The sequence below is a fragment of the Oryctolagus cuniculus genome, chromosome 2, assembly GCF_964237555.1.
Source record: "Oryctolagus cuniculus chromosome 2, mOryCun1.1, whole genome shotgun sequence".
In the NCBI taxonomy this organism is placed as follows: domain Eukaryota; kingdom Metazoa; phylum Chordata; class Mammalia; order Lagomorpha; family Leporidae; genus Oryctolagus; species Oryctolagus cuniculus.
In genome coordinates this window covers 137673221-137689100 of record NC_091433.1, presented here as the reverse complement: position 1 = coordinate 137689100, position 15880 = coordinate 137673221, and the positions used below count along the sequence as shown (strand labels likewise).

Below are 15880 nucleotides of genomic sequence, written 5' to 3'. Positions count from 1 at the left end.
GTCCCAGCTGCTCCACTTCCAATCCAGCTCTCTGCTATGGCCTGGGAAAGCAGTAGAAGATGGCCAAGTCCTTGGGCCCCTGCACCCACATGGGAGACCTGGAAGAAGCTCCTAGCTCCTGGCTTCAGATCGGCGCAGCTCTGGCCCTTACAGCCATCCGGGGAGTGAACCAGTGGATGGAAGACCTTCTGCCTCTCCTTCTCTCTGTGTGTAACTCTGCCTTTCAAATAAATAAATCTAAAAGAAAAATTTAGTCTACCTATTACAACAATGAAATGGTATGATGAGGACACTTAAAGAATGGAACATCACCTACAGATGTTAGACTGGAGGCCGAATACCATAAATGCTGAGGCTCTGAGATATTCTCTTTTGGGGGAAGAGAAAAGTGCATTTTTGTTGCTGTAGGAGAGATGGCTGTGTTATGCTGGATTAGAGCACTCTTATTTAAAATCTAATACATGGCTCTCACTCTCTCAAATAAAAATGAGGGGTATGCATTTAGCCTAGGTAAGCCACTGGTTAAGATGCCACTGCCCCACACTGGAGCACCTGACTCCAGCTTCCTGCCAGCACAGAACCTAGAAGCAGTGGTGACTGCTCACGTGGTTAGATCCTGCCACCCACGTGGGACAGCCAGATTGCGTTTCCAGTTCCCAGCTTCAGCCATGGCAGGTATTTGGGGGTAAACTAACAGACAGGAGCTCTCTTTTCTATCTCTCTGTGTCTGTGCCTCTCAAATAAAAACTAAATAAACAGAAGTGAACGCATGGGAGCAGCAAGACCCAGGAGGGGCACCCGAAGATGGGGACTAGAGTGGAGTTACCGTCGGCGAGCATCTGACTACGCTTCCAGTTTGAAGGAGCCCCTACACGGAGTCTTAGCAGGAGGCCGAGCTCCTCCTCCCCACACGCGAAAGCCAATGGGTTGAGAAGAATCACAACAGAAAAAAAAAAAAAAAAAACTCTCCTGGAATACTGGCAGATGGAACACAGGAACATAACTTAAACCAGGCCAAGGAAACAGTCCCTGCAGAAAGTGCTAACTAATACCACAGAAGAGTCGAAGAGCAATTCACGGCAGCCTCAAAGCGGCAGCCAGACACCCTAATCCGAGTACTGGAGCAGCACAGCCTGGGGCGTGCCCTGGGTTTCTAACATTGCCATGCCGGGCCCCCAGCCTTTCTGGTGCAAGTGGTGCAAGAACAGCCATACCCGGCACCAGGCTTACCCAGCCCAAGCCTACAGACATCAGTGCAAAGAAGGAGACTGTCTCCCAGCCTCGTTCTAGAATCCTCATCGAGAGTCGGGACATCCGAGGTAGGGTGATAGTCCATTCCTGGGGAAATCTTCGCAGAAAGGATGAGGGAGACCAGGCCGGGGCTCCATGCCTCCCCTCTTGTCCTGGAAGGCCGGGGAACTGTGGTGCTAAACAGTCACCTGACCCAGGGCACTGAGGACAATTCCTCAAAGGAAAGCCGACTTGTCAGGCAAAACCAAAAGAGGCTCACAACACAGGATTACAGCATGTCGGACCTGAAAGGAACCTTGGGACTCCCCTAGTCTATCCTCCCTCAGGAATCCACACAGGGTACAAAACGATAAAGGCCGTGGGAAAAGCGCACGCTGCAGGAGGAACGGAGGGAAGAGGCCACACCTGGCTGAGCATATCAAGGGGAGCTGATGAAGGAGGGGTGGGGGAGGCCTTGAAAAGCAGTGTGTGCAACATACTGGTCGTCAGCCACCTTAGTCACTTCCTTCCTGCTCCAGTATGTTCATCTCAAGTTCTACCACCCAGAGCCTGTTCCTTTGGCCTTTGGCTTTCATGTTCCCTTGCTGGGATTCGGTGCCTGGTTCTCTTGCCTGACCTGCCTGCCTGTTTGAACTTGGTCCCGTTCCCTGTGGAGCAGGGCGCCTTGGTTTGACTCCCCTTGCAGGTCTGTGTATACAGAGATCAAAGATGGCCAACACAAACGCCTTCAAATGTCAGGCGGGTAACAAATGTGCGTGATACTGAATACACAAGTGGTGCCTGTGGCATTTAAGTTCTTATTAACAAAACAACAACAACAAACAAGCAAATCCATGAAACCTAAGTGCTGCCCAAACAGAACCACCTGCGGGCTAGTTAGACAAAACCTCTGAGCTGTCGTGTGCAGGTCCGAGGGCACCCAATTCTTCATTTCCTAAACTGCCCGGGGTGCAGGAGCTCCCACGGGAATCTGTGCCCTACACAGCCGGGGCTCAGACACGCATAGACCTGATCCGTGAAGGGTAAGGGATTCTGGGGCAGCCGGACCGCTGATGCCGTCAGAAGGCAGGCAGTGACTCAGGATACGAGGGCGCCCCCTCGGGGCCTCGGGATTCCGCTGAGCAGCAGCACTGCGGCTTCTAAGCCTCCCCGCCGGCGCGGGAGGGGAGGTGCAGCACGACCTTCCCCGTGCCGGCGCCCACGTCCCCTCGGACTCCACCATCGATTCCGCACCAGCCCAGGCCGCTCCCCGTTAGCCACACCCCTGCCATCCTTTCCAAGCCCGCCAAGGCCCACGTCCTCCCCCAAGCTGTCCCCGGGCGCCCGGCGCGGGAGCTCGCCCTCCGGCCTGGCGCGCCGCCCCGCAGCACCTGTTCGGCCACGGTCACGCCGCCCGCCTGTTTGGACGCGAGCGTCAGGAGCCGCCCAGCCAGCGGCTGCGGCGCCGCCCACACGTTCCGCTGCACTGAGCAACAGGGATGAATGAATGCTGCCCTACGTCGGGTCGCAGCAGGAACACTGCGCGCCCCGGCACCTCACCCTCGACACCTCCCCATATGCCGGCACCAGGGCGACTCGACCCCTCACGACGCCGCCGGCCGCGAGGAAGAGAGCCCAGGGCCGAAGCGCGGACGGAGAGGGAGGCCGGCCGCCTCCAAAGAAGATCCGGCCGCCCATAGGCCAGGAGGACACGAGGGGTGGGCTCTTCTTGTAGGATCTGGGTGCCTATTCGTGGAGCCTCCGGACTGAGGTCTGGGATTGGCTGCTCCAGGCCTTAAGGCGTCCTCGTGCGGAGGGACAAGGGGGAGGGTCTGCCAGGCGGGGCGGGGGGTCGGCCCCGCCCCAAGCGTTCCGCGCTCGTGCGCTCGGGCTGCGGGTGCTGTGTGGGACCTCGGGCTCCGGGTTGGCGCATGGGGCTTCGGGGGCCGCTCGGAGCGTGCGAAGCGTCGAGGTGCGGTAGGTAGGCCGAGGCCGGGGCGCGGGCGCGGTTCCAGCGGGCGCTCGCGGCTCTGGGGGCGGCGGCCTGGGCAGTCTCAGCGCGCGAGGCGCGGCCCCCTCCGTGCGGCGATCTCCTGGGGTCTCTCTGCGAGGCCCGTGGCCGTGCGGGCCGACACCCTCGCGTCCCCGCCTGCAGGATACAAAAGCTTGCTGGGGTCGCGGGGTCGCTTCGTGCCTTCGCCTCCATTTTGCAGGTGGAACGGCGTGCGCGGGTCGCCGCCGAACCGCGGGGGCTGAGGCGGGAGGCCGGGCTTGGGGACGCCGGGGCCTGGTCTCGGGGGCGCGCGTGGCCGGCATCTCGCCTGGGCCGCGGCGGGCAATCTCTGCCCCCCAGCAGGCTCGCCTGGGCCGCGGTGCTGTTTATCTTGCTGGCGGGTAGTGGCGAACGCTGCTCCCATCCTTGCCCCTGGAAAGATGGAAACGAACGGTTTCTTCCGAACGCGGCGGAGGGGAAGGAGCAGGGTGCCTGGCGCTTTATGTAGGAGGGCTGCCTTTTCCAGCCGTCGGCACCGGACCGGCGCTCCTGCCCTGAAGCAAAGCCCGTCGCGGGCCCTTTACGATGATTAGGTTGCGTTCCGGGTACCGTTTGTAAGGAGCGGAAAGCTGCCCGTAGGATCCCGTGGGGTCCATGAGGGGCAAGCAGGGAGGCTGCGTTGGTAAACAGCCCACGAGCTGTCAGCGCTGGGGCCTGTAGGATGCGGTGAGAGCGCCTGACAAAGGGTGTTGGCTCCGTTTGCCTGGGCTTGAATCCAGAAGAGACACCCCTTCCCAGCCCTTCCCACCACCTGGCCCCTCAGGACAGAAGAGAGCCGGGAGCTCGGGTTCATCTCTTCTGAAGCACCTCCACCCAGCAGCTGAGATTCACCGGCTCCTCTGTGGCCTTGTGGTTTCCCCAGCCCTAGCACAATGCTTGGAGCAGAGCAGGCACTCGGGGTGGAAGGAAGCCAAAAGAAAAACAAAAAATCAGCAGTGTAGCCAGAAGTTGAGGAAACAAACTTTTCTTTAACCTGTTGGGCCAGTTATTCTTACAGAGGCAGCTGGCCTCAGGCTGTGTGTTAAGGCAAATGAGATCTGCCTTGTTACTAACCCTGGGTAAGTTCCTTTAAGTTCCCTGCCTCAGTTTCTTCATCTGTAAAACGGGAATAATAAGAGTACCTGCACTCCGAGTGCAGGTATCTGTCAATATTAAAATATTGATAGAAAGTGCCTATCGGAGTTTCTGGCCCAAAGAAAAAGTTCAGTACCTGTTACCGGTTAAGGTAAAAATAAACAGATACTTGAAGACTCAGCCATGGTATCTGTATGGTCCCTCACTCTTGAGGGTGTCCCAGCCTTTTGGCTTTATCTGATCCTTTGTTAAAACCCATTGGGCCTTTCCAGGCCGGCGCCGCGGCTCACTAGGCTAATCCTCCGCCTAGCGGCGCCGGCACACTGAGTTCTAGTCCCGGTCGGGGCGCCGGATTCTGTCCCGGTTGCCCCTCTTCCAGGCCAGCCCTCTGCTGTGGCCAGGGAGTGCAGTGGAGGATGGCCCAGGTGCTTGGGCCCTGCACCCCATGGGAGACCAGGAAAAGCACCTGGCTCCTGGCTCCTGCCATCGGATCAGCGCGGTGCGCCGGCCGCGGCGGCCATTGGAGGGTGAACCAACGGCAAAAAGGAAGACCTTTCTCTCTGTCTCTCTCTCTCTCTCACTGTCCACTCTGCCTGTCAAAAAAAAAAAAAAAAAAAAAAAAACCATTGGGCCTTTCCTGATCTCCCCACCCAACACGCAGTACAGATATTCCATAGGCAGCTGTCTGCTTATGCAGCCAGAATCTCATCGCCCAGTGGTGCTTGATTAGGTGCCAGGTAAGGATTTCTCCGAGTGTGCTTGATTAGTGTGGTCGGCCACTCAAGATGGTCGTGTAAGAGCAAAGGAGTGAAATGGAAGGGGCCTGATGTGGCTGACCGCAGACCCTCAGGCAGCAGCATGCAGAACCTGTGGTGGTGGGCTTTGGGTGGCTTCTGTTCTTGCTGAGGTTGCTTGGAAACATTGTGAAAAGTGGAAGACGTCTTCCAGATGGATTTAGACCCGTTTGCGGGTCCCGGAGGTGTCGGGTGCAACGAGAGGCATTGCCTCACTTCCAGGTTTTCCTGTACCAGGTTTTCCTTTGTGGATGCAGGAAACGGGCTGCATTGGACGTTTCCTTTCAGCTGTAAGCCCCCTTTGGCATGCCAGTTTCTCTTAAATAGTTGGAGTCTGCAATTTGCACTCCTCACTTGGAATTGTCACAGGGGAAATCCAGGTAGCCCGTTTGTGATTCTGTTTTCAGGTTAGCCACAGTGAGTCGTGAATTCTTTCTAGGGAATACATTGATTCTGAGAACTCTGTTCCAGCTGTGACAGTCCGTAGTTAGCCATTAAAAACCTACCACAAGGTATGAGCTTTTTCCCTGTCCCGTTGCGGAGGCCTTGAGCATAAGGGCCATAAATTTCCTTCTCAGTGACAGGTGCTAGGTAAATAGTGGTACAGCCATTACCATTGTTCCTTTGGGGCTGCTGGAAGCTTTGTTTTTTAAGATTTTTGTCATTTGTGTAAAAGGCAAAGAGATTTTCCATATACCAGCAATAGCCAGGGCTGGGTCAGGCCGAAGCCAAGAGCCAGGAACTCCACTTGGGTTTCCCACGAGGATGGCAGGAACCCATGTCCTTGGGCCGTCATCTGCCTCCCAGGCACATTAGCAGGAAGCTGGATCAGAAGCTCAGAGTAACCTGGCACTCTGATTTGGGATACAGATATTCCAAGTGGTGGCATTACCCTCTGTGTCACAATGCAGGTCCTGGCCGAGTGCTTTTAAAACATGAGTGTGCTTACCAGGTCGTCTGAAGGTAGAGCTGAAACGGGGATTCTGTGCCTAGGCTCCAGGGTGGGGCCGAGGAATCTGCATTCCCAGCACGAGTGGTGTGCTGCACATGTGCTGCTCTTGGACCACACTGTGAGTAGCCGAGTACCAAATGAAGCATCTGCACCTGCTTTTAGGAGGTCTGAGAAACAGGTCTCATTTCTTATGGTAGTAAACTTGGGAATTAGGAGCTTTGTTCCTATTTATTATTTTATCCTCATCATAAAAATTTTTTGGCATTGTTCCAAAAATGATGTGAGGACTGTAAGGTGCTTCTGATGTAATAATAAGGTTGTTAATAAAAGAAATCGAGTGGGCTGGCGTTGTAACGCAGTGGGTTAAACCACTGTCTGTGACGCTGGCATCCTTTATGGGCATGAGTTCGAGATTCAGCGGCTCCATTTGTGATCCAGCTCCCTGCTAATGCACCTGGGAAAGCAGTGGAAGATGGCCCAAGTGTTTGTGCCCCTGCCACGCATATAGGGTACCTGCATATAGTTCCTGGCTCCTGGCATTGGGGTGGCCCAGCCATCTGGGGAGTGAACCAGTGGCTGGAAGATCTTTCTTTCTCTATCTCTGTCTCTTTCTCTGTAGCCTTTCAAATAAATAAGTCTTTAGAAAGACCCTCACCTTTTGTGCTAATCTTTCACTTGACTTCCTGTAACTTTTCTTTCACTGTATCTGCCTCAATTTCTTTTCTTTTTTTTTTTTTTTTTGGAAAAAAGATTTATTTATTTATTTTAAAGGCAAGGTTACTATCCATTGGATAGTTCACTCCCCAAATGAGCCAAATTGGCTTAGGCTTGGCCAGGCTGGAACAAGGAGCCATGAACTCCATCTTGTCTCCCATGAGGGTGGCAGGAGCCCAAGCACTTGGGCCATCATGTGCTGCTGCTTGCCCAGGCACATTAGCAGGGAGCTGGATTGGAAGCAGAGCAGCTGGGCTTTGAACCAGCGCTCCTATATGGGATACTGGCAGGCAGCAGCTTAACCTGCTGCACCACAGAACCAGCCCCAGGCGAGTGCCTATCTGTCCTAGTCATTTTATTCAGTGAGACTCCATATTTGGCCCTGAGCTTTCTAGCAGCCAAAGCAAAGAAGACGTTCTCATCATTTTTGCCATGAAGAACAAACTAGCTGCTCAGCTGGAACACCTGTTTTTGTGAATGGGACCTGAGAATTCTCCCTCGAGTTCCCCAGAGAGGATGCTGCAGTATGGTGAGTGCAGTTCTTAGTATCTGTGGAGAAAATTAAGTTCCTTTCAGTCTTCATATATGTAGCTTGGTGGCCTCACAGAAAACCGTTAGTACAGTAAAGACAGCAGCCGTCGGGCTCTAACTGTATGGTCCAGATACACCTCCTCTAATAGTAGAGTGACTTTTTAAAAAATTATTTGAAGGGAGGAAGGGTTGGAGAGGTCTCCCCTCCGCTGGTTCCCCTCCCAGAGTGCCTACAGAAGCCAGGGCTGTGCCAGACCAAAATCGGGAGCCAGTTCTCCTACATGAGTGGCAGGGAGCCCTCACCTGCTGCCCCCCAGAGTGAGCACTGGTAGGAAACTGGGGTCATGAGCACAGTGGGGACTCAAACCCAGGCACTCTGACGTGGGGTGCTGGTGTCCCACATGATGCCTCGCCGCCACCCTCGGCATACAGGGACGCTGCTGTTCTGCGTTGCCCTTCAGTTCAGTTAATGGACATGTCTGTCCTCGGCATCCTCATACTGTAAACTTCGTGGGACGGGGACACTCTGCTAACTGCCGGGGAGGCCAGAGAGCCTGGGGTTGAGGAGGGCGGTGGCTGGGAGCTCATGCAGGCTCCTTGTAGATGCGGCAGTTGCTTGTCTTTAAAGGCCATCTGAAGACCTTTCCCAGCGACTTAGAAGATTGGCCTCGCTGTGAGGCTGTCTGGGGGTCCTGCCAGTTAGCCAACAGATGTGCAAGGGAGAAGCAAAGGGACAACCACTGGCTCCGCCAAGGGCCTGGGGGCTCTTCCTGTTCTATCGAGACTTAGGGAAGCAGCCCTAGGAGGGAAGTCAAAGAGCTGCTGGTGCCAGAGGGTCCTGAGGAGAGCCTGGTCCTGTGGCCAAGCCACGGGAGCCACATACCCTTCTGTGGCTTCAAGTCTGCTCTTCGTTTTAACTGTACTTTGATTTTGTGTGCGAAGAAGGGGAGCAAAGTGCCAGGGTAACCTACCCTTGTAGGGAAAATCAGGCCTGTCCGGAGGACTGAAGGGCACCCGGGGCCTTGCCTAGGCAGGGAAGGAGCAGGTGCACAGCCAGTTTTCCTGGCACCACCCGGCTCTGAGGCCACCACAGTCATCTCCTGTGGCCACCCGCTTTGTTGTTCTCTCCCACATTTCTCTTTAACCCACTTTGTGCTGCCTCCAGTGCCTGGATTGGCCTCTGCCTTGAAGTTCTTTTTTCCCAAGAGTCTCAGGCACCCCCGAGCCCTCCAGCAGCCTGAGTGGATCCTGTCCTACCGCAGGCCCCTTTTCTTGGGGCACTTGCTTGCTCTAGGCAGAAGAGCAGCATGGAAAGCCTTGTTGTCTGCTTGTCTGGCCCAGCCCTGCCACTGTGTGTCCGTGGCATTTCCAACCACTTACACCTCGGCCTCCTGTGAAAACAAGTTTCAGAGTTTTGGCCTCTGAACTGGTAGGGCTTGCTCTGGTGGCTGGTGCAGGTGGCTCGCTATGTGCTTGGGCACAGGGACAGGCCCTGACAGAATGGAACTTACAGAGCAGCATCGGTCTGAAAGAGATTGTTTCAAAGGGAGCTTGTGATTTAAAGAATGTGGGGGCAGGTCCCCTTTTGTTCAGAGAGTTTCTCCCTAGTTGATCTGTCCTCTGTTTGCCTGGTTTAGTTGTGAGCAGAACATCCTTCCTCACCCCCGTTCCCATCCTGAATAGGAGCAAGTGGGAGGAACCCCAGGCAGCTGTGACAGTCCCACCCGAGGGTGGTAGAGGTCGCCACGCCAGAAGGGTCAGATGTCCAGGCTCACCGCATACAGGAGCATGAGCATGTTCTGACTGTAGGGCAAGAGAAAGCCAAGCTTGCGTCACTCCTAATTATATCTGATAGATCATGGCCAAAGCTAGGGGCCAGGAGCTTCTTCCGCATCTCCCACATGGGTGCAGGGGGCCAAGCTGGTGGTGAAGTGTGATAGTGAAGTCCAGGTAGTCCCGAGAATATCCTGGCACATGTGTGGCCTGTCTCTTGACCTTGACAAGACAGAGCATATTGTTCATTCTGTGTGCTTGGATGCCTCCTGTCACTTGGGCCAGCCTCCTGGCACTTGTCAGGCAAGAGGCTGGCTGAGGCCTCTGCCCTGTCACAGGGCTGCTGGCATCCAGGAACACTGTAAACTGTGGTCTGAGGGCAGGCAGGTTCCACGTGAGTAGGTTGTTGAAAGTTGATGACCTGGGAGACAGTGTTGGTCCAACACAGCCAGTGGTGCCCAGCAGTCTGAGCAGGGCTCTGAGAAGGAGGCGCTGTCTCATTGGAAGGCTCCAAGCAGCATTCCTGCCCCCAGAAGGGTAGAGGAATGATCATAGCATCTAGACCTTTCCTTCAGTGGTAAGGACGCCCACCTGGCAGATGCAGACAGCGTCAGGCCCTGGGAATCCGCAGCTGGTGTGTTTACCACATAGCCTGGCCAGTGTTTCTGTGGCTGGTGAACGCTTTAAAAGTGCTGTGTCTGCAGCAGACAGACTTCAGTGAGTTTTCCTTGATTATCTGTCCCAGATGATTTCTTCCATTCCATTCCATAGCATTTCATATGCAGTTTGGGACATAATATAGATTCATTTTTATTTTCTTTCATGTCTTTCTTAGTTCTCATAATAAGCTTGTACAGGGAAAAATGATTTGTCAGGTGGATTTAAAAATAAGATTTAGGTGGGGCAGGCATTAGGTATAGCAGCTTAAGTCCCTGCCTGGGACTCTTTCATCCCATATCAGAGTGCCTGGTTTGAACCCTGGCTGTTCTGCTCTGATCCAGCTTCCTGCTGATGCGTGACCTAGGAGGCATCAGATGATGGCTAAAGTATTGAAATCCCTGCTACCCACACGGGAGACCTGGCTTTGCCCAGCCCTGACTATTGCGAGTGAACCAGTGGGTGGAATTTCTCTCCCTGTCCTTTGCCTTTCAAATAAAATGAAAATAAAAATTTTTTAAATAAAAAGATTAGGAAGGGACTGATTATCCAGACAGAAAATAGCTGCCTGTATTCTTTTGTCAAAAGTGCCATTTTCATGAAAATCATTGAATTTCAGACCTTGTTACGTGGTTGCTAAAGGGCCTCTGACCACACTGTTCACTTACTTTAGGTTTGTGTGAATCCTTATAAGTTACTTGGGGCCTTCTTCAGAGTAGGTTCTAATAGCTATGGAGAAGATACTTCATAAATGTCTTGGGAAAAATGGTATTAAAAGATGAGTTTATTTTGGTGCAAAACATTTTGAAGTCTATAGAGACAAATCTTCTGCCTACTGGTTCACTCTGCAAATAGACACAATGGCTGGGGCTGGACCAGGCCAAAGTCAGGAGTCGGGATGTTCCTCCAAGTCCCCCACATGTGTGCAGGGGCCCAACACTGGGCCATTTTCTGCTGTTTTCCCAGGCACGTTAGAAGGAAGCTGGATCAGAAGTGGAACAGCCAGTTCTAGAACTGGCGCCCTATGGGATGCCAGCATCATAGTCAGTGTTCATAGTCAGATGCCAGCATCATAGTCAGAGTTCAAGACAAGACAAAAACATACATGTCATGAAAACAGAGAGATAATTTGTGTGCATCCCCTCTTGCTCTAACATCGTTTTATTCCAGCAACCCCCTGCAGACCACACCCTGTCGAGAGTGCAGTGAGAGAGGTCTGGCCAGTGAGAGTCGCAGGCTAGATTCAGTCTTCACCCTGGTTTTTCCATCTCGTGGGTCTGATTACCCTGTGGTTGGGAAAGCACACATTGCCCATAACATCTTCACGTGCAGTTTCTTCCAGAGCCACCAGGTGAGGATGCAGCTCCATGAAAAATCTGTCAGCAGGACTTGGTCACTCTTTTTGCCCTCTGCAGGTCTCTCCCTTGCCTACTTTGCATGTTTGTTTTACAACTTGTTCCCAGGTTGGTTTATAAACATCTTGGGTTCTGGAGTCAGACAGCCCTGGACTTGTCTCTCAGAGCCATGGTTTCCCGACCTGTGCAGTGAGGGTTAGAGGCCTTACACTCACATGTGCTGGGTGTGGACTGATACTGACCAGAGGAGGGCACTTGGCAACGTTTGTCAGACACATTCGAGTGGGTTCCCTTCACCTCAGCAGTTCCACGTTTGGCTAGTTTTGCTGTGGGGGTGTCGGCACACACGCAGCTGATGTGTCACAGCACTGTTTGCCATGACGTTGGAAATAACCCAAATGTCCATTAGAAAGGGACTGGTGAAATAAACTAGAGTACACCCTTACAGTGGGATCCACACCAGGCCAAGAGGAAAACAAGGAAGGCACTGTCTTTGTGTCACTAAGGAGTGATTGCCAAGGGTCTGAGAAGTGTGCCCTGTGCAGTTTGCTTCCTTTATTGAAAAACACAAAAGGGGGGGCCAGCGCTGTGGCGCAGTGGGTTAATGTCCTGGCCTGATGCGCCGGCATCCCATATGGGCACTGGTTCTAGTCCCGGCTGCTCCACTTCCAATCCAGCTCTCTGTTATGGCCTGCGAAAGCAGTGGAAGATGGCCCAAGTCCTTGGGCCCCTGCACCCACGTGGGAGACCTGGAAGAAGCTCCTGGCTTCGGATGGGCGCAGCTCTGGCCATTGCAGCCATCTGGGGAGTGAACCAGCGGATGGAAGACCTCTTTCTCTCTCTCTCTCTCTCTCTCTGCCTCTCTGCCTCTCCGCCTCTCCTCTCTTTCCCTGTGTAACTCTGACTTTCAAATAAATAAAATCTTTAAAAAAAAGAAAAAAACACAAAAGGGAAAGGTGGGGGGCATGGTAAAAGTAGAAAATTATGTTTGCTTATACACCAGGGGATGAGAATCACACACACACACACACACACACACACACACACACAAAGCTGTTCACTTGGTTGGTGGGAGTCTCCAGTAGTAAATGTTTTGCTTGATCTGTAGGAAAACTTGGTTCCTTTTTGTCCAGTTTGTTCCTTTGTATATTCCTTGTAAGGTGACCAGTTAGATGAGGCTGTCAGTATCCCACATAACACTAGTAACAGTGGCTGACCCTGAGCTTACTCACTGAGCCAGCCCTTCCACACAGGGAAGCTCTGTGTGGACTTGTCTTGTTTCAGTGGAGGGACAGGAACAAGGGTGGAGGGAGACTTGTGTTCATAGCGCATTTTTATGTTTGAACCTTATTATATATTATTTTATGTTTGAACCTTATTGTGTATATGAAGAGTCTTTGAGTTTGTGGAAAATGCATGCTGTGAAAAAACTATGCATGGGGCCCAGTGTTGTGTAAAGCCTCTGCCTGCAGTTGTTCCACTTCTAACCCAGCTGCCTGCTAATGGGCTAGGAAAGCAGCAGAAGATGGCCCAAGTGCTTTGGTCCCTGCCACCCACATAGGAGACCTGGAAGAAGCTCCTGACTCCTGGCTTTGGCCTGGCCCAGCGCTGGCTGTTGCAGCCATTTGGGAAGTGACCAGTGCATGGAAGATGTCTTTCTCCTTCTCCCTCTGCAACTCTGCCTTTCAAATAAATGCATACATCTTTTTAAAAAGTAAAAAAAAGAAAAATAAAAACCCTACACATGGATTTCAAAATTTTTGCCCTGCAGTACTTATCTTCTAATTCCACGTCTCCCTGCTCTTGAAGCAGTGCCCATATTGCCTGTCAGAGCAGTTGTCTGGGGCTAGTGCCTGCCTGGCAGAGGCAGGGTTGTGAGAGTGAAATAAGTGCTTGTCTCTGCACTGCTCTCAGGGGCCTCGAGGTGTAGGCAGCATCCACCCAGCTTGGTACACAGGCTGCCCAGTGGGATGAGCCTGCAGCTGCCTCCACCAGCCCCCTTATTGCCACCAGCACCCCCTGTCCCTAAGGAGATGGGCTATTTCTGTCAAGATTTGAGCTTGGAACACGGCATGTGGCCGCCCACACCCAGCTCCCTCTCACCCCTTCCAGCACCTCCCAGTCTTCCTTTCGCCCAGCCCACCAGTGCTGCCAGCAGCAGCCCAGCAGGTAGTGTAGGATTTGCTAAGCGGGCTCTCGCCTGCTGTCCCTCAGCTCATCCTGTCTACAGATCCCACGCCCAGTTTTTTTCCTCCTCCCCTGAGCGCCTGGCCTCAGTGCACTGGGTACAGGGCCACAGCACCCACCTGTTTTGCACACTTCTCTCCACAGCACATTCCACGTCAGCTGGGCAGAGTTGCTGATTCCTCTCGTTGGTCACTGGCCACCCTGGGAGGGAGAAACCCACTCTCCCACTTGGTGCCTGGGAGTGGGGGTAGGGTTGCTTTGTGAGAGGAGCCTGCCTCCCATGCCAGGCAGAGCCACGGGGAACTCCTCCTGGCCCAGCCGAGCCCAGCATGCCCTGACTTGCTGTCCTCTCGGCGAGACCTGAGTCACATGGCTCCATGGAGACAACACAGCCACTGCAGGGTGCTCATGGGGAGGGCTAGCCAGGCCTCTGACCTAGAGGTTGGGCAGGAGGGACAGGGTGAGAAGGTGCCCTAGGCAGCATAGAGCCTTGACTCAGATTTGGACCAGTATTGACCCTCCTGCGATGGCACCAGCAACCATAAAAGCCAAGGACAAAATGACATGCCTCTGTCCCCTTTGGAAGGGTCTGGGACCAAGGAAAAGCGAGACTGCTGTGTACCCATAAGGAAATACTTTTCATTTTACTTGGACCAAAGAAAATGTTTGCCATAATCAGTAAAAAGCAAAATTTCTAGACACAGATGTAGGAAATTTACTTTTCCTCTCCTTCCTCTGTTTTGTAGGGAGCTGAAGACTCAGGAGAAACAGCCCGGGGGTCAGCTCAATGGCCCTGGGTGAAGAAAAGGCGGAGGCAGAAGCAGCTGCAGAAGGGGCCCAGCCCTACAGGAGATGGAGCCGTGGAGTGGACCCTGCAGGGCCCGTGCGTGGCGAGCAGCCCCTGCGCCTAGAAGCCGAGGGAGGGCCCGCCTCTCCTGTTTGGGGGGCAGATGGGCTTCCTGCCCCTGCCTGCTGCGCTGGGACTGACTCTGGCAGCCCTTCTGGAGTTTACCGCCTACCGGCCAATAACATCCCAGAAGAGGCAGCGCGCTCTGGCCCGCTTCCTCCTGCCAGCAGGGGGCCTCCTGGAGACCCTCCACACTCCGTGGGGAGCCAGGTACGGAGAGAGCAGTGGGATTGTTGCTGGACCCAGTGCTCTTCTCTGGGGTGTGTTCTGCCTTCTCTTACCCCCTCACCCCCTGTGCTGGGTCTGGGTCTGGTTCATGTGGAGAGCTAGGCCTCAAGGCCCATGGGGGCTTTGTCCATGGCATTTCCTGTTCTCAAGTAGGCCAGGATCCTGCTGCCCTGACAAGGGGAGCCTTGTTTCTGGCATGGTGATCGGAACACTTTGGGGCATCCCTGAAGAGACTTGGGAAAGGAGGGCTACGGGCTCCTGAGGACTCTGACACCAATCGCTTTGGGACCTAGGGGACCTGAGGGAGTCTCAGGCACCCCAGGGTGGGTGGTACTGCCGCTGGTTAAGGAGAGCTGCTCAGCCGCCCTGACTGCAGGTTAGCCTCTCCTTGTGGCAGTCACATGGGGCAGGGGGTCCTACTGGGTGTTGTGACTACAGCACATCAGCTGACCTTTCACTCCCTGGCAGTGTGGGGAGCAACCTGAATGGCCCAGCCCTGGCGGCCCGTCACGTTCTGCTGCCAAGACCTCTCTTGGAAGTGGCTTTGGTGTTGTCCGTGCTGTTGTGGTCTTGGCTGCCGCCTGATCCCCCCACAGAGCCCTGTCCTGTGACAAGGCTCCAAGTGTGACTGCGAGGGAACCAGGTTCCCCCACCCCAGGTGCAGGAGTGGCGGGCGGGGGGGAACTCTGACACCGCTGAGTCAGAGGTGGAGTAGGGCTGGAAGTGAGGGAGCAAGCCCAGGAACAGACTGGGACAGTCTGAGTCGGTGCTGGTTATAGTGCCGCCTGCTTGTGGAGGTCTTGCCATGTGCTTTCCACACATGGCCTCCATTAGTCCTGTGCTGAGGGGCTGCTGCTGTCACCTCCCTTCTACAGGAGGGAGTGAGGCTTTGAAGATAGTTGTACATCTGGAATCTAGCAGAGTTAGGGTTGACATCAGGTCTTTTTCCAAAACCCATGCCCATAACCACCATGCTGCCCTCATCCAGGGTCAGGTCTTCATTGAGCAGGTTAAAAATGCAAGTTGCAGGCATGGGCGGATGGTGCAGTAGGATGCCACTTGGGACACCCGCATCCTACATCAGAGTGCTGGTTTGAGTCCCTGCTACTTCTGCTTATGCATGCTCTGGGAGGCAGTTGATGTTGGCTCAAGTACGTGCATCCCTGCTACCCACATGGGAGATTGAAGTTCTGGGCTCCTGGTGTCTGGCTTTGGCCTGGCTGAGCCTGGTATTTAGAGAGTGAACCACTGGTTGGAAGACCTTTCTCTGTCTCTCTCTGCCTTTCAAGTAAAATGAAAACCTTTAAAAATAATGTAAGATATTAAAAAAAAACTTAGATTGCCAAGAGCTGAATGATTGCTTTGCCAGTGCTTGCCTCTGGCATGGGAGCTGAGCACGGTGCAGCCTGGGGGCCTCCTGACAGA

The 15880-nt window shown here is 53.9% G+C and overlaps 1 protein-coding gene across 11 annotated transcripts in view; it reads left to right on the top strand.

Moving 5' to 3' along the window:
* The first annotated feature begins 3064 nt into the window (after positions 1 to 3064).
* Positions 3065 to 15880, top strand: part of CEP68 (centrosomal protein 68) — a 30544-nt gene continuing 17728 nt past the window's right edge. For 3 of the 11 annotated variants that reach the window (XR_011386614.1, XM_070069038.1, XM_008254332.4), the window contains exons 1-2: positions 3065 to 3202; positions 14067 to 14437. Coding sequence is in view for 9 of the 11 variants with exons in the window: in XM_070069038.1 (XP_069925139.1) it covers positions 14108 to 14437 (330 nt within the window). In the remaining 2 variants the exon portion in view is untranslated. Of the gene's footprint in view, positions 3212 to 7204; positions 7347 to 14066; positions 14438 to 15880 lie in introns of all 11 variants that reach the window. The other 8 variants (XR_011386613.1, XM_008254333.4, XM_008254328.4 and 5 more) reach the window with 6 other exon arrangements.